General features: G+C 35.0%; 1 protein-coding gene across 1 annotated transcript in view; it reads left to right on the top strand.

Annotated features, from left to right (window-relative positions):
* The window catches only part of Tmc (Transmembrane channel-like), a 237,442-nt gene that overhangs the window by 181,220 nt on the left and 30,603 nt on the right, over positions 1-25,619 (top strand). The window contains exons 14-15 of the mRNA XM_075307091.1: positions 112-267; positions 326-1,934. Of these exons, the coding sequence (XP_075163206.1) occupies positions 112-267; positions 326-1,934 (1,765 nt within the window). The remainder of the gene's footprint in view (positions 1-111; positions 268-325; positions 1,935-25,619) is intronic.

Here is a 25,619-nt window from a genome sequence, read left to right as displayed (position 1 = left end):
TCATCATTCTATGGTGCTGGGTATAAAAATGTTTTTCGGTGTAAAAAAGTGTCATAGTCATTTAGTTCAACTTCATGTTTGTTTTTTCTATTTTCCATTGATTTCTTGCAGTTCAGAAGACTTGGCTAAAAAGGATGATTGGTTAAGTAAAAATGCTGTTAATGTGACCATGAATTTGCTATCCTTTATTCTGCCTATGATTTTTGAAGCTTTGGGACTTTTTGAGAACTGGCATCCACGTCAACAATTACGCCTTCAATTGGCCAGGTAATGAATGTCGCCCGGTATTGTCTTTCCATTACTAACTACCTTCTATGTTCATCAGGATTATGATACTGAATTTGCTGACTTTGTATTCCTTGATGTTTTCGTTCATTTATAAAATCGATAAGAAAGAGAAGCCCCTAATCAATTTGAAGCTGAGGAATGACTCGATGAGTGCCGAACTTGCAATATTGACCCATAATTGGGAAAACTATAAAGCTATGATGGGCTCAATGAACTCAAGTCAAGTACAGGCCACAACTACCGAGGCTGCAGCGGCAATAGCCACAACCGCTACGGCAATGATAAAACTCAGTTGTCGAAATGTGACTAAGATATGTTCCAGGGAATGGCCCATAGGAACAAACTTCAGGACTACAGCAATGGCGGCTGCAGTGACAACAGCTACATTGTTAAATCTTACCACAAGTACCATGACACCACAGACATCAACTACAATGGGGACTGGGGCAATAGAAACTAGTACCTTAGAAACTCTGGCCCCTTGGACCACCAGTTCCTGGACAACTACAGCATCTACGACGGTAACCGAGGAATATACAACGCAAACATCATTAACTTCAACTAACAATGGCGGCGATTTATGGACTACAACACCATTGCCCACTTGGCCAGTTACGGATGACATATCCACCACAGCAGCCATGTCTACAACAACTACAGAAAATCCTGGAAATGATGCATTCGAATATTATGATTATTTTGCTGGTATGTCCTTGGAAGATCAATTGGTTGGCAATGAGAATGGCTCAGAAAATCCCATTGATAAGAAGAAAAGAGCCTTGAAACGAAATAAGAGAAAGAAAAAAATCCCAGGACCATCAACAATTGCGAATGGAGATTTTAGTACGACCTTGGAGCCAAGGGCTGGTGAAAAATCTAAGAAAAATTCCAAAGGCAAACAAAACCGAGTTAAACGAGAACAGGTTCCTCCTCTTATACTCCGGCGATCAAAATACAGTCGAAGAGATCAGGAAAACAATGAAGAAAATACCTCGACAACAGAAAGTGGTATTACCACCACCACAACCGATGGGACAACAGATGCCACTACCCTTCCCACCACAACTCCCTCAGATGAAGATGATCTCTTTTCCACCTCCAACTATGAGACATCAACACTAATGGAAAATCTGACTACAACCACCACCATCACCGATAGCACTATGGAAACGACAACAATAGAGCCAGAGACAACCCGCAAAGATATCGGTTGGGCTCAAAATGATCATCTGGATAATTTATTTGACTTCTTTGTGGCTGCAGCCAGTACAGAGAGTCCAAATACCACACCTAAGCTATCACCCGATGATCGTCTAATCTTCGATGATAGCACTGCGAAACCCTTTTATCTCAAAGGTGATGATGACAGTGGTCATACTGTAATTTACAATTGGAATGACTTTGAAGAAGGCACATTTCATTATTGTCACGAAATGGTTTGTACCGAAGTACTCTCAACGGTAAGCACCAATCAGACATCCACACTACCAGTGTCAAAGGCAAAAGCCTTAACAATGTCTCAAGAATTTGAGAAGAACTATACTGCCATAATGAATGAACTGAAGGATATCGAAGTGGGTCTGACCACAATGTGTTGGGAGACATCGTTGGGTCAAGAGTTGGCGAAGGTTGTGGTCTTGGATGGGGTAAGTCACTGATATTGTAGATTAAACCAACATTGAATTTCTATAATTTACTATAAGTTAATAATGTCCTTACGGTGAAGTTCTCAAAACAAATTAATTTCATTCATAATGCATAACCCTCGCTCTTTCGTCATTCGGCCAACGGTCTTCCGGCCATGCGCTGAAAGCGACATTTTTCACATCGCGAAACGTTTCGTACTATTATCGAAAATGTCATTGTCTAAATGAAATTACTTCATTCTGTCAATAAACAAATATCGTTTGCTCAATTTGTGTGTGGCATTGCTTTGACACAACCAGGGTTGATAACATCGGGTAATATAATTTGATTCGATTCTTGTGGCAAAAACTTCTCATGATATAAAAATAAACTGTATTATAGGAAGAATGAACTACCTTGCACGAAAATTGAACTAAATTTTACTCCACATTTTGAGATTTCCACAAAGCGTTGTTAAAACCAGGAAATTTTAATGCCCTGTTGTACTTTTTAACTGCAGTTCACGAAATTACATCATCTCATAGAAAGAAAAATTAACTAAAAGTAAAGAAGAAAATCATTGGCGCCAAATCATGACCATATTGACCATACAGTAGTTCATTCTTACTATTTTTGGGAATCGTACGAAAACCTTCTTTTGCTTTAGTTCATATTGAACTTATGTGTACGGTTATTGAACTTTATACTCACGTTTAATTCATAAAATTTTTGAGACATAAAAGTAAGATTTCATTAATATTTAAGAAATAAAATTTTCACAAAATGTTCTATACACTCAAAAAAAAGTGAACTCACTATTTCACTAAAGCCAATTTAACTATATTTTAGTTCATGAACTTATTATATTTGGTGAAAGTTTCATTTACTCTAATAATTTTTTGCGTACGTTAGTTAAATGAACTAAAATACAGGAAAAAATTATACACAAGTTAAGGATAGAGATTTACTAAATTCGTATTTGCCATAAAATAGTTCATTATTTCTTCGAATTTGTAAATTTTACTACAAAAGCGTCCATGATGAACTTCGTATGTCACTAAAGACATTCTTGCAATTTTGAACTCCAATTTTTTCCTTCAAACTACAAAATTTTCTTTAAAAAGTGAAACAAATTATATATGTCTAATAGATTTTCTTGAATTTGTCGAAAAATATTTACTTATTTTTGTGATATCGGCGCGATGCCAGCGCTTGTAATACTGTTTAGTTAAAAATTTCTAAAAATATTCAAAATTTTCTAAAATTAATCAAAAGTTTTCTTCCTGGTGGGTTCACTGTTTTTTCAGTGTAGAAATAAAATTTTGACAAAATTTTCTATAGAAATACAATTTTGACACAATTTTCTATAGAAATAAAATTTCGACAAAACTTTCTATAGAAATAAAATTTTGAAATAAAAAATTTAGAAATAAAATTTCGACAAAACTTTCTATAGAAATAAAATTTTGACAAAATATTCTATAGAAATACAATTTTGAAAAATAAGTTTTTTTATTAGGTAGTTTTTTGGTAAAACTTTCTCCAATTTGTATACCCTCTACCATAGGATGGGGGTATATTAACTTTGTCATTCCGTTTGTAACACATCGAAATATTGCTCTAAGACCCCATAAAGTATATATATATTCTGGGTCGTGTTGAAATTCTGAGTCGATCTGAGCATGTCCGTCTGGTGAAATCACGCCAACTTCCGAACGAAACAAGCTATCGACTTGAAAATAGGCACAACTAGTTGTTATTGATGTAGGTATTGCAAATGGGCCATATCGGTCCACTTTTACGTATAGCCCCCATATAAACTGACCCCCAAATTTGGCTTGAGGATCCTCTAAGAGAAGCAAATTTCATCCGATCCGGCTGAAATTTGGTACATGGTGTTAGTATATGGTGTCTAATGACCGTGCAAAAATTGGTCCACATCGGTCCATAATTATATATAGCCTCCATATAAACCGATCCCCAGATTTGGCTTCCGGAGCAGAGAATGAAGGCGACCCATTTTTGTCGGCGGCGGCTGACACTAAAGTTTTACCTCTGGCGGCGGCGGCTTGACGGCTAAGCCGATATAAATTTGTCCAGTCGGCGGCGCACAATCATCCATTATAAAATCAATTTGAAGTTATTCGAATGGTAATGAGATTAGTTGTACAACCAATCTTACAATCAAATTTACATTTAGTTAAAATTTTCTGAGCTAAATATTTGCAAAAATGTTATAGCAGTTTGAAATTGATTGATTAAGGATGGAAGGTTCAACATTTTGGCAAAAATACTACAATTATTATTATATTTTTCTGATTTAAATCGATATTTTTGATTAATTGGCGGCTTAATTTGAGTCGAGATGAGTCGACATATTCGGCGGCGGCGTCGACTGCCAAAAAATGGTCGGCGGCGACTGAAATCAGCGGCGCGACTCGGCGGCTTCATTCTCTGTTCCGGAGTCTTTAAGAGAAGCAAATTTCATCCGATCCGGCTGAAATTTGGTACATGGTGTTAGTATATGGTCTTTAACAACCATGCAAAAATTGGTTGACATCGGTCCATAATTATATATAGCCCCCATATAAACCGATCCCCCGATTTGGCTTGCAAGGCTTCTAAGAGAAGCAAATTTCATCCGATCCGGCTGAAATTTGGTACATAGTGTTAGTATATGGTCTCTAACAACCACGCAAATATTGGTCCACATCGGTCCATAATTACTATAGCCCTCATATAAACCGATCCCCAGATTTGAACTCCAGAGCCCCTTGGAAGAGAAAATTCTTCCCATTCGGTTGAAATTTGGTACGTGATGTTAGTATATTGTATCCAACAACCATGCAGGAATTGGTTCCTATCAGCCCATAATTATATATAGCTCCCATATAAACCGATCCCCAGATTTGACCTCCGGTGCCTTTAGGAGAAGCAAAATTCATCCGATCATCCGATTTAACAACCATGCCAAAAGTGGTCCATATCAGTCCATAATCATATATTGCCCCATATAAACCGATCCCGATATTTGGGTTTGGAGCCTCTTGGAGGAGCAAATTTCATCCGAGTCAGTTGAAATTTGGTACATTGTGCTAGTATATGGTCGTTAACAACCATGCCATATCGGTCTATAGTTATATATATCCCTCAGATAAATCGATCCCCAATCACACAAAAACTGGTCCATATCAAGTACATAATTGTATATAGCCCCTATATAAGCGACCCCCATATTTCAATCCTGACTCCCTACGTACCGTGCAAAAGTCCATATCGATTCGTAATTATTTGTAGACTTACCAATACATACCTTTTTTTGTCTAATACATATATATGGACTAACTCACCACTTAGAAAACGATGTTAAGAAGTTTTAAGATACCACAACCGAAGTAATTCGATTGTTAATGACAGTCTTTCGTAGAAGTTTCTACGCAATCCATGGTGGAGGGTACATAAGATTCGGCCTGGGCCGAACTTACGGACGTAACATATACACTTGTTTTTTTTTTTTTTTTTTTTAATTTTGACAAAATTTTGTATTGAAATAAAATTTTGACAAAATTTTGTATTGAAATAAAATTTTGACAAAATTTTTTGTAGAAATAAAATTTTGACAAAATTTTCTTAGAAATAAAATTTGGACAAAATTTTCTATAGAAATAAAATTTTGGCAACATTTTCTGTAGAAATGAAATTTTGAGAAAATTTTCTATTGAAATAAAAATTTTGACATTTTTGGCCTATGCCGAACTTACGGACGTATATACTTGTTTTTTTTTTATACCCTGCGCCACCCCGTGGAACAGGGTATTATAAGTTAGTGCATATGTTTGCAACACCCAGAAGGAGACAAAATAGACTCATGGTGTCTTTGTCAAACATTCTCAGGGTGGGCTCCTGAGTCGATGTAGCCATGTCCGTCTGTCCGTGAACACATTTTTGTATTCAAAGTCTAGGTCGCGTTTAGTCCACTCGACTTTAAATTTGGCACAAGTATGTGTTTTGGCTCAGAATAGATACCTATTGATTTTGGAAGAAATCGGTTCAGATTTAGATATAGCTCCCATATATATATTTCGCCCGATATGGACTTATATGGCCCATAAGCCAGAGTTTTACCCCAATTTGGTTGAAATTTTGCACTAGGACAATTAGAACTATTGTCAAGTGTGCCAAATTTTATTGAAATCGGTTCAGATTTAGATATAGCTCCCATATATATCTTTCGACCGATATGGATTAATACGGTCCCAGAAGCCAGAGTTTTTCCCCAATTTGGTTGAAATTTTGCACTATGTGTACAATTAGTAGTGTAGTCAAGAGTGCCAAATTTTATTGAAATCGGTTCAGATTTAGATATAGCTCCCATATATATATCGTTCGCCCGATTTACACTCATATTACCACAGTGGCAAATCTTTTACTCCGATTTAATTGAAATTTTGCACAGGGAGTAGAATTAGCATTGTAGCTATGCGTGCCAAATTTGGTTGAAATCGCTTCAGATTTAGTTATAGCTCCCATATATAGCTTTCGCCCGATTTACACTCATATGACCACAGAGGCCAATTTTTTTGCTCCGGTTTAGTTGAAATTTTGCACAGGGAGAAGAATTAGCATTGTAGCTATGCGTGCCAAAGTTGGTTGAAATCGGTTCAGATTTAGATATAGCTCCCATATATATGATTTCGACAAAAATGGTCAAAATACCAACGTTTTCCTTGTAAAATCGCTACTGCTTAATCAAAAAGTTGTAAAAATGACTCTAGTTTTCCTAAACTTCTAATACATATATATCGAGCGATAAATCATAAATAAACTTTTGCGAAGTTTCCTTAAAATAGCTTCAGATTTAAATGTTTCCCATATTTATTTTTTACTAACATTGTGTTCCACCTTAGTGCATTAGCCGACTTAAATTTTGAGTCTATAGATTTTGTAGAAGTCTGTCAAATTCTGTCCAGATCGAATGATATTTAAATGTATGTATTTGGGACAAACCTTTATATATAGCCCCCCACACATTTGACGGATGTGATATGGTATCGAAAATTTCGATCTACAAAGTGGTGCAGGGTATAATATAGTCGGCCCCGCCCGATCATAGACTTCGCTTACTTGTTTTTTTTTTTTTAATTTTGACGAGATTTTCTATAGAAATAAAATTTTGACAAAATTTTCTATAGAAATAAAAGTTTGACAAATTTTCTATAGAAATAAAATTTTGGCAAAATTTTCTATAGAAATAAAATTTTGACAAAATTTTCTATAGAAATAAAATTTTCAAAAATAAAATTTTTTGTTTGGTAGTCTTTTGGTAATTTTTATTTCAAATTTTGGTAGATTGTGTTGGGCTCGAAGGCAACTGTGATTCCGACTCGGCTATTAAGAAGAGGTCCCTTGTCAGTGAGCTTAACATAGAAGTTAACACCTTGTGGTATCACAAGAGAGAGCCTGAAATATGGGGATGCCAGTATTTCTAATTAACGTATGTTACTCCTTTGACCGGTTCAAAAATTATTTTATTTCTGAATGTAATAGATCAAATGCTTTTATAAAGCTTGTAAACAATAAAATGAATTGTTATTGGTATAAATTTGTCAGCTGTCAGACGAGAGATTTAGAAATGATGGCAATCTGATTTTGGTTGCATATCGCATCTGCCACCGTTTAAATTGAATATTGTAGCAGCATTGACAGAGACGAAAAACTGTCCCTCACTCAACATATTGTGAAGTAGTACCAAAATTTTAATTAGAAAGTTATATCTTTCGACAAATTCAAGAAAATGTATTAGGCATAATTAATTTGTTTTGTTCACTTGTTAAAAAAAAAATCATAGTTTGAAGGAAAAAAACTGAAGTTCAAAATTGCCAAAAATGTCTTCAGTGCCAATCGAAAATTTAAAGAAATGTCGAAGTATTTTGTGGTAGTGTATGTTATAATTGTGTAATTTTGCTTCAAGCATATATATTTTCAGGATTGGTCCAAACAAATTATTGTTTGTATTCTTCAAACATATTATATTTCACCTTAGGACATACACTGGTAGAAAAAAAATTTTAATGAAATTTTCTTTGTGTAGATATATTTTTAAGGCGCCAATTGGTTACTTACATTATTTTACTTGCAGCATACTCTCTAGGTCTCTCTTTCCTAACACATATATGTTTATAGGCTATTTCGAAATTAATATTTGTTTGCATCTAAGCATATTATATTTACAAACATTTCATGTCCCAAACATAATATGTTCTAACATATTAACATATATGTCCCAAACAAGTTATGCTAGTTTATGAACATTATATGCTTGCACTTAAAAATATTGTGTTAAAAAATTTGAGTTCCAAGCATATGAAAAACAGTCTCTTTCATCCGTGCAGCATCAAACATTGCTTAATCGAATTTGAAAATATTTAAAGACGACAGTGACTTACAAAAATTTGATTTTTGCTTACAAAACCTCTATAACCTCTATATCCTTGAATATTCACCACAATTCATTATTTTAAAGCTCCTATAAACTGGATTAAATTTATTCGAAGTTCACTCAACAAATAGCAAGAAATTAAACTTCCTTCATTTTTGATAATCACATCAATTTCCATACTTTATTTACTCTGCTCTCAGAGAATATTGGAATCCCCTTAGTATATATTTCTTACATCCTTTTGGTATTATCGATGATAGTCAATAATGTTGCTTGAAGTTTATCTATCCTAAATCCACAAATTGTCAAATTATGCGTAAAATATAAATAGTCTGGGTATCCTTCGACCCTCATTCCCTCATGTTTGCTCTACCAACATGCAAAGCATGGCCTATCTATGCTCAAATAGCATGATACCCTCTCAAACATTGATCCCTCCATCTTCCATTGTAAAGAATATTTGCATGTTTTTTTTTTTTTGCTTCCATGATGACTTTAAACAAAATTTCAATCTTGTTATGAAATGTTGAACAACCTCTCCGATAACCTATCTCTCGATGGATGTGTTTTTCTATTTTGCCGTCCTTCATTGGCTAAAGGGAAATGTAGCCAATGAATACTGAATACTGAAGTGTGATAGAGCAGGGATTTCTGTCCTGCTATGTATGTATGTTTGTGTACACAGGGCAATATAAATATATATATATACATACATGCAGTTACATGATATCCTTAAGGTCTCCAGAATCTCCCACACTTTTCCCTTTGCAATAAAAGGAAATGGATTTTTTTCATGAGTAAGAGGAAAATAAACGAAAATTTAATACCTTGTCTGGGAAATTTGTAACAGCTTGGCTTACACACAGGACTATCGATGCTCGCTGTGCATACCCAGCAAAAAATGGAGCATCATCTCAGCAGGATTGTAAGGGAGAGAGGCAGTACCAACTGCTTACAAAACAACCGAATCGGCGCTGATTTTTGTGGGCGATGTCCCGATTTAGAGCAGCTTCTACATAGCGCCGATATAATTGCTCATTTTAATAGAAATATTGCTCAAAAGTGATATGTAATCTTGAATATTAGGCCGATAGCCTTTAGTTGCTAGTGCCCGTATAAATAAGTTTATTGTAATTTGTAATTATAATAAATTAAATAATAACCAAATAAATAAATAATAATTCCTGGCGCGAAGGAAGGCAGTACTACCTTTCATGCATCTATACTGCATATATGTTATTGGATACAATAACGTAAACGAATGATCATAAACTAGTTTGATTACTCGTTTACGTTATTGCCACCGATTCATGCAGTATGATGCACTGTCTACTTTATTGTATACCAACAAGCGCTATCAAACTCTTACTGCTGAAGTATTTTTTGCTGGGTAGGGTCATGCACCACAGGTTCATTGAAAAGTAAATAAGCGAAAAAGAATGTCGTGGCTGAAATGAGAGGCGTTTAAACGTTTTGCGTGGTATCAATATCACTTCGGTGTATTATTTACAATTTATGAAGACAATTGGATAAAATGTCGACATGAGCAGATTAATGCTTCTTCAAAAATAATGGGGGTTGAATTTTAATATATTTTCAACAAGTATGATAAGATTTAAAGTCAAGTGGAGCCGACTATTATACGCAAAAAAAAAAAAAGTGAGGAAAGTCTAAAGGCGGCCGGGCCAACTATCCACCACTATATTTGCCATACCATCTCAAATCCTTCAAATTTGTTAGGTGCGATATATAAAGGTTTATGTCCGGATATACAAATGTTTAAATTTGAACCGATTTGTCTGATATTTTGCATGTTCTACGAGACCTACGAAACATTTGGATTTACGAAATTGCAAGAAGGGAACCACCGTGGTGCAATGGTTAGCATGCCCGCCTTGCATACACAAGGTCGTGGGTTCGATTTCTGCTACGACCGAACACCAAAAAGTTTTTCAGCGGTGGCTTATCCCACCTCAGTAATGCTGGTGACATTTCTGAGGGTTTCAAAGCTTCTCTAAGTGGTTTCACTGGAATGTGGAACGCCGTTCGGACTCGGCTATAAAAAGGAGGTCCCTTGTCATTGAGCTTAACATGGAATCGGGCAGCATTCAGTGATAAGAGAGAAGTTTACCACTGTGGTATCACAATGGAGTGAATAGTCTAAGTGAACCTGATACATCGGGCTGCCACATAACCTAACCTAACCTAAGAAGATCGGCGGGCAAATACTATATCTAAATCTAAACCGATTTTTGTTCAACATCAATAGCGATTGTCTTTCAGTCGAAGTAAACTCCTATGCCAAATTTGAGGACGATCGGACTGCGAGCTGGATTTTCCACACAAAATTACATATACAGACAGACAGACAGACGATCTACACGCAGAGAAGAAACATGATTGTTACAATCATATTCGAAGAGCAAAATAATATGATAGCAGCTATTTTTGCGGCGACCATGTAACATTTTAACCTGCAACCATGTTGGCTCAGTGAACATGAGAATACAATTGTCCTCATCTAAAATGTTATTATATTGATAAAAAGAATTTTATTTCCATTAAAAGACAATGGTCACGATCTAAAATGTTATGTTATTCGTCAAAAATGTTTTTCTTCTAGTTAAAAGAACATGGTCACAACCTAAAACGTTTTGATTTTTATGAAAATACTTTTTTCGTCGTCGAAAAAAGGACGCCACTTGAGAAAAGAAAACACCAAATCAACTTAATTTATTTGTTTTTATTTATTTATAAAATAATTCATTGTTTATTTGTATTTATAATGTCGTGCAAGCAAACATCACATATTTTTACACACTCTAGTTTGGTTCAATTTCAACAATAAGTAATCATTCCATATTTACTTCGTGCCCATCAAATGTACAAACGCAGACATCATGTAACTGCAAATAAAATAAATTATACCATATATCAAAATGCAGAACAAAAACCAGGTATATTTTTTTTAAATTACACTTTCATTTTTTGTATTCACATAAAACCACGTGCCATTTCTGAATAAATAAATTAACACAAAACACAATAATTCCGTATTCTCCGTCCATTCAAAGAAACAATCAACACACGACTGACGCGCAAAATGAAAATCGTGTGTACCTGCTCAATGTTTTTATAAAATTCTTGTCGCTGCAAAAAAATTAAAAAATTAAATGGTCACGAAAACAATGTACATGGTCTTTATGGCCATGTAATGGTTGTAGACATGTCTATACGTAAACTATAAAAATACTTTTTTCTCTGCAAAAAAGTAAAAAAAATTTAATGGTCAGGTACATGATTATCCTGACCATATAATGGTCTCAAATTCTATCATTTAAATAATAGAACATGTTTGCGGCATTTGAGAACCATTTAAATGCTTATTGCCAACATATATTTTTCTCCGCTCGAAAATTATTTTTACAAAGACAAAATACATGGTTTTCGCGACAATTACATACTCTCAATAAGCATTAAATGGATGCGGCAACCATGTCTAAACATGTTTTTTTTGTGCGTGTAAGACGATCGGTATACTAAACAATGGGTCTCGGACTGACCCTTCTCCCATTTACGTTTTTTGCTAAGATAGCAGTATTATTATTCTAACTATGCAAGTCAAATTTGGTCAAAATCGGTTCATATTTAGATATAGGTCCCATATATATGTACGCCAGAGTAGGGGAAATATGGTTGAATGTTTCATATTTTAGACCCATTTTCAATGGGAGTTTCCTCGATAGTTTCCACAGAGAATACATTTAATATGCTATTTAAGTGTGCCATCTTGATCTAATATAGCCAAAATATCCACATTTTACACAAAATTCTGTGATGATTTCCCTATGTCGTACACACTGTAATGCCAAACTTTCCACAGAACGGTCGAATTTTAAATAAAGCTCCGACTTGTGGAAATATCGCCCGAATTGGCCAAATACTCGTAATATAACACAACCCACAATTGACCACATATATTGGCGAGATTTAACCAATATCCTTGTAAAATCGCCACTGATGAGTAGCAAAAATGTTAAATATTACTCAAATTGTCCTATATCTCGAATACATATGTATCGCCCGATAAATCATAAATGCTCTTTTGCATCAAAATTGCTCTAGCTTTATATTTCCCACAGTTTTTATACCCTGCTCCACACTGTGGAACAGGGTATTATAAGTTAGTGCATATGTTTACAACACCCAGAAGGAGACGAGATAGACACATGGTGTCTTTGGCAAAAATGCTCAGGGTGGGCTCCTGAGTCGATATGTCCGTCTGTCCGTCTGTCCGTGAACACATTTTCGTAATCAAAGTCTAGGTCGCAGTTTTAGTCCAATCGACTTCAAATTTAGCACAAGTATGTGTTTTGGCTCAGAATAGATCCCTATTGATTTTGGAAGAAATCGGTTCAGATTTAGATATAGCTCCCATATATATATTTTGCCCGATATGGACTTATATGGCCCCAGAAGCCAGAGTTTTACCCTAATTTGCTTAAAATTTTGCAAAAAAAAATTTTGCCAAACTCTAGCTTCTAGGACCATATTAGTCCATATCGGGCGAAAGATATGTATGGGAGCTATATCTAAATCTGAATAGATTTCACCCAAATTTGGCACGCATAGCTATAATGCTTAATCTACTCCCTGTGCAAAATTTCAACCAAATTGGGCCAATACTCTGGCTTTTAGGACCATATTAGTCCATATCGGGCGAATGATATATATGGGAGCTATATCTAAATCTGAACCGATTTCAATCAAATTTTGCACACTTGACTATACGACTAAGTGTTATGTTTGTACAAAATATCAAGCAAATCGGTATAAAACTCTGGCTGCTGGGTCCATATTAGTGCATATCGGGCGAAAGATATATATGGGAACTATATTTAAATCTGAACCGATTTCTTCCAAAATCAATAGGGTTCTATTCTGACCCAAATTAGGAACATGTGCCAAATGTGAAGGTGATTGGACTTAAATTGCGACCTAGACTTTGATCACAAAAATGTGTTCACAGACAGACGGACGGACGGACGGACAGACGGACATGGTTATATCGACTCAGGGAGGCACCCTGAGCATTATTGCCAAAGCCACCATGTGTCTATCTCGTCTCCTTCTGGGTGTTACAAATATATGCACTAACTTATAATACCCTGTTCCACAGTGTGGCGCAGGGTATAAAGAGCCCTCTACGGTGTGCAGACAAACTACAGCGCAGTGAATTCACTTGAGATGTCTATACCCTAATTGGTCTATGCAGATGGTTGTAAACAGTTGTTGAAGACGTTTTTATTCTTCGGCCTAAATAACAGCGGGGTTGAAAATACGAAAGAAAATATATGACGCGTGTATTATGGTTGCTTTTAAATTTCTTCAACCCAGCTGATTAGTTTACAAAGAAGCATTTTATTTGTTTAGGGCCGCGACCATAAATTCGAGATTACAAATTTATAAAATTAAAGAGAAATGCAAATACCAAATGCGTTTTTCTAACGATAGTTGTTAGCAACAATCGGAAAATTTCAATAATTTCCTTCAGATTCAAAATACTTTTGTTTTTGTTTTTTTTTTTTTTTTTGATTTTGTGTCCATGTTGCACATATTTGTTCGTTTTCAAACACAAATAATGTGGTCTTTGCAGGGGGTTTCGGCAACAGTGTGGTAACACCATAAAATTTTGTATCATTTGTATACAATACTTTCATCCAAAACGAAATTAGCATAAAACTCGAAGCAAGATTGTAGTTGCTGCGCTTTTGAATACGTGGTGAATTTTCGAACACCGAAGTTTCTCTGACAAGAGAAACTTCCCCATCACTTTCGTAAACTCCCAAAATGATAATATTTACTGATTGTGTTTTTTAAGTCACGACCAATTAAGCGTGCGACATATTTGTAAACGAAGAATTATTTATGTACCTTAACGAACTAAAATATAAATTCTCTAGAGAATTGTGCTATCCACAATGAGCCTCGAGAGCATTTGAGCGGAGCAGAATATGAATTTAGTTACAGTATTCCATAACATGCTCGTTGTAGATGTGTCCTGATAAGGGTGTTCCAAAAAAAGAACTTCCTAACACCGTCTTCTAAATTGTAAGTAAGTCCATACGTGGTATATATTATATTAACAAAATTTTCTATAGAAATAAAATTTTAACACAATTTTCCATAGAAATAAAATTTTGACAAAATTATCTATAGCAATAAAGTTTTGAAAAAATTTTCTATAGAAATGAAATTTTAACAAAATTTTCTATAGAAATAAAATTTTAACAAAGTTTTCTATAGAAATAAAATTTTCTATAGAAATAAAATTTTGGTAGATTATTTTTGGCTCGAACCCGAACCGACATGGACCAATTTTGGTCCCATATGGACCAATTTTGGTATGGTTGTTAGCGGCCACATACTAACACCACGTTCCACATTTGAACCAGATCGGATGAATTTTGCTTCTGTAAGAGGCTCCGGAGGTAAAATATGGAGAAGGTTTATATGGGGGCTATATATAATTATGGACCGATATGGACCAATTCTGGCATGGTTGTTAGAGACCATATACTAACACCATGTTCCAAATGTCAACCGGATCGGATGAAATTTGCTTCTCTTAGTGGCTCCGCATGCCAAATCTGGGAATCGGTTTATATGGGGGCTATATATAATTATGAACCGATGTGGACCAATTTTTGCATTTGCTTCTCTTAGAGGCTCCGCAGCTATACGTAAAAGTGGACCGATATGGCCCATTTGCAATACCATCCGACCTACATCAATAACAACTACTTGTGCCAAGTTTCAAGTCGATAGCTTGTTTCGTTCGGAAGTTAGCGTGATTTCAACAGACGGACGGACATTCTTAGGTTAGGTTAGGTGGCATCCCGATGTATCAGGCTCACTTAAACTATTCAGTCCATTGTGATACCACATTGCTGAACTTCTCTCTTATCACTGAGTGCTGCCCGATTCCGTGTTAAGCTCAATGCCAAGGGACCTCCGAGTCCGAATGGCGTTCCACATTGCAGCGAAACCACTTCGAGAAGTTTTGAAACCCTCAGAAATGTCACCAGCATTACTGAGGTGGGATAATCCACCGCTGAAAAACTTTTTGGTGTATACGAAGGCGGGCATGCTAACCATTGCACCACGGCATGCCCGAATTTCAGAATTTCAACACGACCCAGAATATATATACTTTATGGGGTCTTAGAGCAATATTCCGATGTGTTACAAACGGAATGACAAAGTTAATATACCCCCCATCCTATGGTGGAGGGTATAAAAATATATATATATTGTCAAAAATGTAGTTCCATAGAAAATTAAAGTCTAATATATTCTTTATAACAACCACCATAGGATGGGTTTATATTAAGTTTGTCTTTCCGTTTGTAACATATCTACACATTGATTTACGACTACATAAAGTATACAGAAAATTTCATATTTCATCTAGACGCCGCAAGTTCTATCCGATTTGTCTGAAATCAGAAATCCATACACGGACGAATACGACCGTTTTTCATATGAAAAAAAAGTGAACTGTTTTATAGGAAGAATGAGCTACCACGCACGAAAAATTAACTAAATTTTGTTCCACATTTTGAGATTTCTACAAAGCGTTGTTAAAACCAGGAAATTTTAATGCCCTGTTGTACTTTTAACTGCAGTTCACGAAATTACATCATCTCATAGAAGAAAAAAGAATAAAATCATTGGCTCCAAATCATGACCATTTTAACCATACAGTAGTTCATTCTTACTATTTTTGGGAATCGTACGAAAATTTTCATTTGTTTTAGTTCTTATTGAACTTATGTGTACGGTCATTGAACTTTATACTCACGTTTAGTTCATAAAATTTTTGAGACATACTTAAAAAAAGTAAGATTTCATTAAGCTGTGGAAAATTTCAATAAAAATAATAAAATTTAACTACAAGCAAATAATTTTTTTCCAATAAAAATAAGTTAAATTTAGCGTTAGTTTAACTACGGAAATTTTTTTCTGTGTATGTAGCATGTTCCCGAGTGCTACCTTGAGTATTACATTGTGGCTGTTTAATGTCTTACATGAACCATTTTCTATTTTCATCATCGGATCAATATTTTGTTTCATAAAATTTAATCACCCTTACTTATTTTATTTATTTAATTTATTATAATTACAAATTACAATAAACATATTTATACGGGCACTAGCAACTAGAGGCTATCGGCCTTCATAATTCGAGACTTAAAATTGGGGAATACTGTAATGGAAATATTCTAGGGATACCCTAATACTTGACTAATGACTTGAAGCAAAAACTCACCTAGTCTCCTCCAATGTTTTAATACCCATATCCTTAAGCCATGATAAGAGGGAAGATGTATAGATCAACACACACAAAAAAAGACTTAATTTACGCAAGAACACGAATCCAAAGAAAAAAAGCATGTTTCCCTTTGTTGCTATCACAATAACATGGCAAATAAAACCAAAGAAATGCACGAACATTGCCTGTGGCAAATTAGAGTGGTTGTCATCCTAGATTTGGTCTAGTTTTTTTTTTCTATTCCCTCCTGAAAAGGATAAGGAATAATGTAGAAAATGCTATGGTTGGATTATTTGTGGATTTTTTCTCTTTTTTTTTTGCATCCTTCTGAGGGGGCGGGAGGTTTTCACTATACAAAGCAATTTTTGTTACAAATAGAATTTTAATGTGTCATGCATATCAAATAAGTTTATAATTTTATTTGCCATTCAATGAATGCCTCTACACGCAAAAAAATAATTCTTTCCTCCCAAACGAAATTTTAGACAAACAAAGTTCGTTTCTCATTTGCTTTTCGCTGTAAGGAAGTGTATTTGGAAGAAAAGTATATACTTTTTGTGATAAACGTTTATTCTTTTCCAGGATGTAAAAACAATTTCATAAAGACTAACTCAAAAAAAAATTTTTTCTGGCTAATTGCATTTTCCCTCACATCTTTCTCACTTCCACTAAGATTTTTAGTTCTTAGCACCTTTTTCTGTAATACAAACAATGTAGAAGAAATTATACGATTTTATAAATTTTTAAAATTTGTTTACCTTTCGCCTGGACGGAGAATCGAACCGCGGACCATGCACTTTGTAAGCCAACACACTAACCACTGAGCTATGTACCTGTTATGGTCATCAATAGATAAATATCCATATAAGTTATATTTATATAGCATAGCTTGCGGCGCCCACGAACCGAATAAACATAGTTTATTTAACAGAAACAAACATTTAGTTTGGCACCGTGGAGCAGTGGTTGCTACGTCTGACTCTCATGCCAAGGGTCGTGGGTTCGATCCCTGCTTCGACCAAAGTTTTTTTTTTTTTTTTTTTTACATACATTCTACATATGTTCGGAAGATTCCGAAAAAAATGTTCAACATTACATTGTACTATATTAAATTTTGAACTGTAAAATGTGTTTTATTAAAGACCAAAAGTCAGAAAAGAACAGTGTTTGATATAAACGAAATGGACTCTGTTGTTGTTTCAAAAATAACTTTTTTTATTGAAAAAATAAAAAAATTGTAACAAACGAATTTTTTTGTTGATAAAAGTTTAAAATTTTCGAAGCAATTCAAAAAACTCTAACAAAAGAAAAACGTTTTCGGTACACGTTTTCCAAACGTTTTTTTTCTTTGCGTGTATGCGTCTTTCTTTGTGTCTCCGAATCTATTGGGAGATTTTTGTTAAACCACAAAAAACAAATTTCTATGGGATCGAAATGGAATTAATTCTTGCGTAGCTTTTTTTCAAATGCTTTTTTATTGTTTGCTGTCTACTCGGTAAGGATACAAAAGTTTTCGACTTTTTAAAACTTTGCATAGATTGAAAGGTGAGTTTATTAAAGGACCGCAATTCTATGCATTTGATGTTTAATTTGTATGTGAGGAATTTAATTAATTACGTGACTATTATTCTTACCACAATAAAATTCATGATTTGGATTTTGAAGATGTGATTTAGAAGTCCTGCAAATTTGGATCATCTTCAATCTGCTTTACATGGGGTTTTTTCATCATGGTATGGTAGCTAATATGTGAAAAATCAAAGGCTTAGAGAATTTATAAAAAAAAAAAAATACCCACCACCATGAACCAAATATTAGGGTTTCCTTTGAAATTTCAGGAGGGCTTGAGGACACTTTCCGAAGATAAATTTAAAGATTTAACCTATGAGGACTATATCAGATTCTGGATTTATAAGAACCATTTCTGTTTGAGTTTTAGAGGAATCATTAAAATCTCTTGTAAGTGTGCAAGAAAATTATAAAATAACGTCTTGATTTGAAATCTTAAATCTGTAGATTTTCACCCGAGAAGTAAAATCTGGAAAGTTTACATTGAGTTTCAAGCAATTTTCATGATCAGTGCGCTTTCTATACCCTCAAGAAGTGAAATCGGTCTATATGGAGGCATTGCCAAATGGACAGATAAAAACTTAATCCGATACACGTTTTTGTGAGCCTAAAATACCAGAATATTTACAATTTCGGGCAAATTGCATAAAAACGTCGGATTCTAGAAACCCAAGAAGTAAAATCGGGATATCGGTCTGTATGGGGGCTATACCAAAACATGGACCGTTACTCACCATTTGTGGCACACCTCTTTATGGTCCTAAAATACCTTTAAATTTCCAATTTCAGGCAAATTGTATATAAACTACGGATTCTATAAACCCAAGATGTAAAATCGGGAGATGGGTCTATATGTGGGCTATACCAAAACATGGAACGATACGGACCATTTTCGGCACACCTTTTGATGGTCCCCAAGTACCTCTACGTTTTCAATTTCAGGCAAATTGGATAAAAAACTACGGTTTCTATAAGCCCAAGACCCCAAATCGGGAGGTCGGTTTATATGGGGACCATACCAAAACATGGTACCATTTTTGGCACATCGATTTGTGGTCTTACAATACCTGTAGATTTCCAATTTCAGGTAAATTGAATAAAAACTGCGGTTTCTATAAGCCCAAGAAGTAAAATCGGGAGATCGGTCTATATGGGGGCTATACGAAAACATGGACCGATACTCACCATTTTTGGCACATTTTGGTCATAAAATACCTCTAGATTTCAAATTTCAGGCAAATTGAATAAAAACTACGATTTCTATAAGCCCATGACCCCAAATCGGGAGGTCGGTTTATATGGGGAATATATCAAAACCTGGACCGGTATAGCCCATCTTCGAACTTGACCTGCCTGCAGACAAAAGACGAGTTTGTGCAAAATTTCAGCACGATTGCTTCATTATTGAAGACTGTAACGTGATTACATCGTTATATCGTCTTAAAATGTCTCCCTGATCAAGAATATATATACTTTATATAGTCAGAAATCGATATTTCGATGTGTTACAAACGGAATGACAAACTTATTATACCCCCGTCACCATTCTATGGTGGTGGGTAGGTATATATGGGAAACATTTAAATCTGAAGCAATTTTAAGGAAACTTTATAACGTTTATTTATGGTTTATCGCTCGATATATATGTATTAGAAATTTAGGAAAAGTAGAGTATTTTTTACAACTTTTCGACAAAGCAGTGGCGATTTTACAAGGAAAATGTTGGTATTTTGACCATTTTTGTCGAAATCAGGAAAACATATATATGGGAGCTATATCTAAATTTGAACCGAGTTCAACCAAATTTGGCACGCATAGCTACAATGCTGATTCTACTCCCTGTGCAAAATTTAAACTAAATCTGGGTTAAAAATTGGCCTCAGTGGTCATATGAGTGTAAATCGGGCGAAAGCTATATATGGGAGATATATCTAAATCTAAACCGATTTCAACCAAATTTGACACGCATAGCTACAATGCTAATTCTACTCCCTTTGCAAAATTTCAACTAAATCGGAGCAAAAAATTGGCCTCTGTGGTCATATGAGTGTAAATCGGGCGAACGGTATATATGGGAGCTATATCTAAATCTGAACCGATTACAATAAAATTTGGCACACTTGACTATAGTACTAAGTGTTCTCCTTCTGCAAAATTTTAAGCAAATTAGGGTAAAACTGTGGCTTCTGGGGTCATATAAGTCCATATCGGTTGAAATATATATATGGGAGCTATATCTAAATCTGAACCGATTTTTTCCAAAATCAAAAGGGTTCTATTCTGAGACAAAACACATACTTGTGCCAAATTTGATTGGACTAAAACTGCGACTACTCTGCGCCACACTGTGGAACAGGGTATTATAAGTTAGTGCATATGTCTGTAACACCCAGAAGGAAACGAGAGAGACACATGGTGTCTTTGGCAACAATGCTCAGGGTGGGTCCCTGAGTCGATATAACCATGTCCGTCTGTCCGTCCGTCCGTCTGTCTGTGAACACATTTTTGTGATCAAAGTCTAGGTCGCAATTTAAGTCCAATCGCCTTCAAATTTGGCATATGTGCCTAATTTGGGTCAGAATAGAACCCTATTGATTTTGGAAGAAATCGGTTCAGATTTAGATATAGCTCCCATATATATATTTCGTCCGATTTGCACAAAAGCCAGAGTTGAGGCTTGATTTGCTTCAAATTTTGTATATATACGCCAGAGTTGAGTAGAATGTTTCATATTTTAGACCCATTTTCAGATTCTATAGAAGTACAAAAAATTGTCTCCATATTGTATATAAATTATATAAATATTTCTAATAAAAGCCTTCATAATAACTCCCAACAAATTTGAAGGAGTTGAAATGGTAACACAAATTTTTGGTCTACGTAGTGGTGAAGGGTATAATATAGTCGGCCCCGCCCGACTTTAGACTTTACTTACTTGTTTTTTACTAAAATTGTGTTCCACCCTAGTTTTATACTAAAATAGTCTTCCACCCTAGTTTTTTACTAAAATTGTGTTCCACCCTAGTGCATTAGCCAATTTAAATTTTGAGTCTATAGATTTTGTAAAAGTCTATCAAATTCTGTCCAAATCGAGTGATATTTAAATGTATGTATTTGGGACAAACCTTTATATATCGCACCCAACACATTTGATGGATGTGATATGGTATCGAAAATATAGATCTACAAAGTGGTGCAGGGTATAATATAGTCGGCCCCGCCCGACTTTAGACTTTCCTTACTTGTTTTGTATAAATATATTTTTTCCATTAAAAATCGACAAAAAATTTAAAATTATCATAATTTGCAAAACCTTCTCAAAATAACTACATTGGAAGTGAAAAAGTCAAACGGCACAGGTTCAAATCCCAGCGGCGATGATTTTTTTATTTTTATTTTTCACTTTTTATTGATTTTCTATTCGATAGGGGATCCCGGAATGCGCTTTAAAAGAAATGTTTGTTAACTTGTCCAAAAGGACTGCATCGGAAGTGGAAAAAATTGATGCGGGATGCGCGTGTTGGTGGAACAACTTCCATTTTTTTTGCTGTGTATCTTTATGCATAATGTTCCTAAACGACTGACGTTAGAAGTGCTATTGTTATGCAAAATGGCTACACGAATGAAAAAGACTGTTTTTCATATGTTTGGCTATAAACATTATATGTTTGGAACACAAATTTTTAAACACAAAATTTTTGAGTGCAAGCATATAATGTTCATAAACTAGCATAACATGTTTGGGACATATATGTTAATATGTTAGAACATATTATGTTTGGGACATAAAATGTTTGTAAATATAATATGCTTGGATGCAAACATATATTAATTTAGAAAGAGCCTATAAGCATATATGTGTTTAGTAGCTTGGAGCGCTATTTAACAGGGAGCGATATTGAATTAAGTTGGTGGTTGTTGCTTGTTATTACAAAATTAACATTTTATTTTTCCTTGGGCAATTGATCAGTTACTTCTTTGATCCTTACAAACTGTGTGGTCCGCTGTTCGAATCCCCGTCCGGCAAAAGGTAAAATTAAAATAAAAAAAAATTGAATAATTTCTTCTACAATGTTTGTATTACAGAAAAAGGTGCTAAGAACTAAAAAATGTCGTGGAAGTGAGAAAGATGTGGGGGAATATTCAGGTCGAAAACCTATGTTGTTAGCACCTATATTACCTGTTTATTTTCATAATTCATTATGATTGTAAATATATAAATAAATAAACAAGTATATACGGCCGTAAGTTAGGCCAGGCCGAAGCTTATGTACCCTCCATCATGGACTGCGTAGAAACTTCTTCTAAACACTGCCATCCACAATCGAATTACTTAAGTTGCGGTAACGCAACGCCATCGGCAAGGTATCTTAAAACCTCCTAACACCATCTTCTAAATTGTATGTAAGTCCATACGTGGTATATATTAAATCAAAAAAGAGCGATCCAATACGTATATAATTCAGTTTGACAAAGTAGACATACAATTTTGACAAAATTTTCTACAGAAATAAAATTTTAACAAAATTTTCTATAGAAATAAAATTTTCACAAAATTTTCTATAGAAATAAAAATGTTGACAAAATATTCTGTAGAAATAAAATTTTGACAAAAATTTCTACAGAAATAAAATTTTAACAAAATTTTCTATATAAATAAACTTTAGACAAAATTTTCTATAGAAATAAAGTTTTGAAAATGATGAAAATTTGATTATGAACCGAATAAAATGTTAACAAAATTTTCTCTACAAATAAAATTTTGACAAAATTGTCTATAGAAATAAAATTTTGACAAAATTTTCTATAGAAATAAAATTTAGGTAGATTATTTTTGGCTCTAGTGGCAACCATGATTATTAACCGATTGTGTGATTGGACCAATTTTGGAATGGTTGTTAGCGACCATATACCATATACCACGTTCCTAATTTGAACCGGATCGGATGAATTTTGCTCCTCCAAGAGGCTCCGGAGGTCAAATCTGGAGAACGTTTTATATGGGGGCTATATATAATTATGGACCGATATTGACCAATTCTGGCACGCTTGTTAAAGATCATATACTAACACCATGTTCCAAATTACAACCGGATTGGATGAAATTTGCTTCTCTTGGAGACTTCGCAAGCCAAATCTGGGGATCGGTTTATATGGGGGCTATATATAATTATGAACCGATGTGGACCAATTTTTGCATGGTTGTTAGAGACCATATACCAATATCATGTACCAAATTTCAGGCGGATCGGATGAAATTTGCTTCTCTTTGAGGCTCCGGAACCCAAATCTGTGGATCGGTTTATATGGGCGCTATATATAATTATGGACCGATGTGGACCAATTTTTGCACGGTAGTTAAAGACCATATACCAACACCATGTACCAAATTTCAGCCGGATCGGATACAATTTGCTTCTCTTTGAGGCTTCGCAAGCCAAATCTGGAGATCGGTTTATATGGGGTCTATATATAATTATGGACTGATGTGGACCAATTTTTGCATGGTTGTTAGAGACCATATACCAACATCATGTACCAAATTTCAGCCTGATCGGATGAAATTTGCTTCTCTTTGAGGCTCCGCAAGCCAAATCTGGGGATCGGTTTATATGGGGGCTATATATAATTATGAACCGATGTGGACCAATTTTTGCATGGTTGTTAGAGACCATATACCAATATCATGTACCAAATTTCAGGCGGATCGGATGAAATTTGCTTCTCTTTGAGGCTCCGGAACCCAAATCTGTGGATCGGTTTATATGGGCGCTATATATAATTATGGACCGATGTGGACCAATTTTTGCACGGTAGTTAAAGACCATATACCAACATCATGTACCGAATTTCAGCCGGATCGAATGAAATTTGCTTCTCTTTGAGGCTCCGCAAGCCAAATCTGGGGGTCGGTTTATATGGGGGCTATATATAATTAAGGACCGATGTGGACCAATTTTTGCATGGTTGTTAGAGACCATATAGTAACACCATGTACCAAATTTCAGCCGGATCGGATGAAATTTGTTTCTCTTTTAGGCTCCGCAAGCCAAATCTGGGGATCGGTTTATATGGGGGCTATATATAATTATGGACCGATGTGGACCAATTTTTGCATGGTTGTTAGAGACCATATACCAACACCATGTACCAAATTTCAGCAGGATCGGATGAAATATGCTTCTGTTAGAGGCTCCACAAACCAAATCTGAGGGTCCCTTTATATGGGGGTATACGTAAAAGTGGACCGATATGGCCCATTTTCAATACCATCCGACCTACATCGATAACAACTACTTGTGCCAAGTTTCAAGTCGATAGCTTGTTTCGTTCGGAAGTTAGCGTGATTTCAACAGACGGACGGACGGACGGACATGCTTAGATCGACTCAGAATTTCACCACGACCCAGAATATATATACTTTATGGGGTCTTAGAGCAATATTTCGATGTGTTACAAACGGAATGACAAAGTTAATATACCCCCATCCTATGATGGAGGGTATAATAAAATTTTGAGCACAATATTGTTTGGGAAAATTTTTTTTTGAGCATATAATATTTTTGGGTGCAAAATGCTTCCAAACATATTACATATATGGTCACATAATAACATATTGTTTTTTGGAAGACAACATTATTGAATTTGGATGCAAAAATACAAAATGTTTGGAACTTAGACTACCCAAACATATATTGTTTAGACCAATATGCTTTCAAACATATTATATATTGGTAGAGTTCAAACATATAAATGTTTGGGCAATACCCAAAAATGTATATGCTTGAAGCAAAATATGTTTGGGAGTATATGTTACAGAAGCGATTTTTTGTGAGGGTGTAGTTAAGGTGGACGGCTCTTCAGCGACATTATCGCGAAGAGAACTAATATTTTCACATTTCTTACAGACTTCAGGATATTTAATACCAGGGATTTAGAGCGGAGTGGAGCGAGGAGCGGAGCGGAGCGGAGCAAACCATTTTCTGACCGGAGCGGAGCGGGAGCGATATTTTTAAAACCCGGAGCGGGAGCGGAGCGTTTTCCAAAAGAAAAACCGCTCCGCTCCGAAAACAAATAATAGTTTTAATCGAATGCTATGATATTTTCTTTTTATTTCGTTTGCTCTGGTATACATTTTGCCTAAAGAGTACAATTGATAATGTGGTAATATGGCCAAATTTGGTTGAAATCGGTTCAAATTTAGATATAGTTTCAATATATATCTTTCGCCCGATATCCACCTATATGGTCCCGGAAACCAGAGTTTTAGATGATTAAATTTTGTACAAGGAGTACAATTGGCACTATCGTAAAGTGTGTCAAGTTTGGTTGAAATCCGTTCCGCTCGATTTACACCCATAT

The sequence above is a fragment of the Haematobia irritans genome, chromosome 4, assembly GCF_050003625.1.
Source record: "Haematobia irritans isolate KBUSLIRL chromosome 4, ASM5000362v1, whole genome shotgun sequence".
NCBI classification, from domain to species: domain Eukaryota; kingdom Metazoa; phylum Arthropoda; class Insecta; order Diptera; family Muscidae; genus Haematobia; species Haematobia irritans.
Note: the sequence above shows the minus strand (reverse complement) of the source record. Positions and strands in the feature narration are given on the sequence as shown.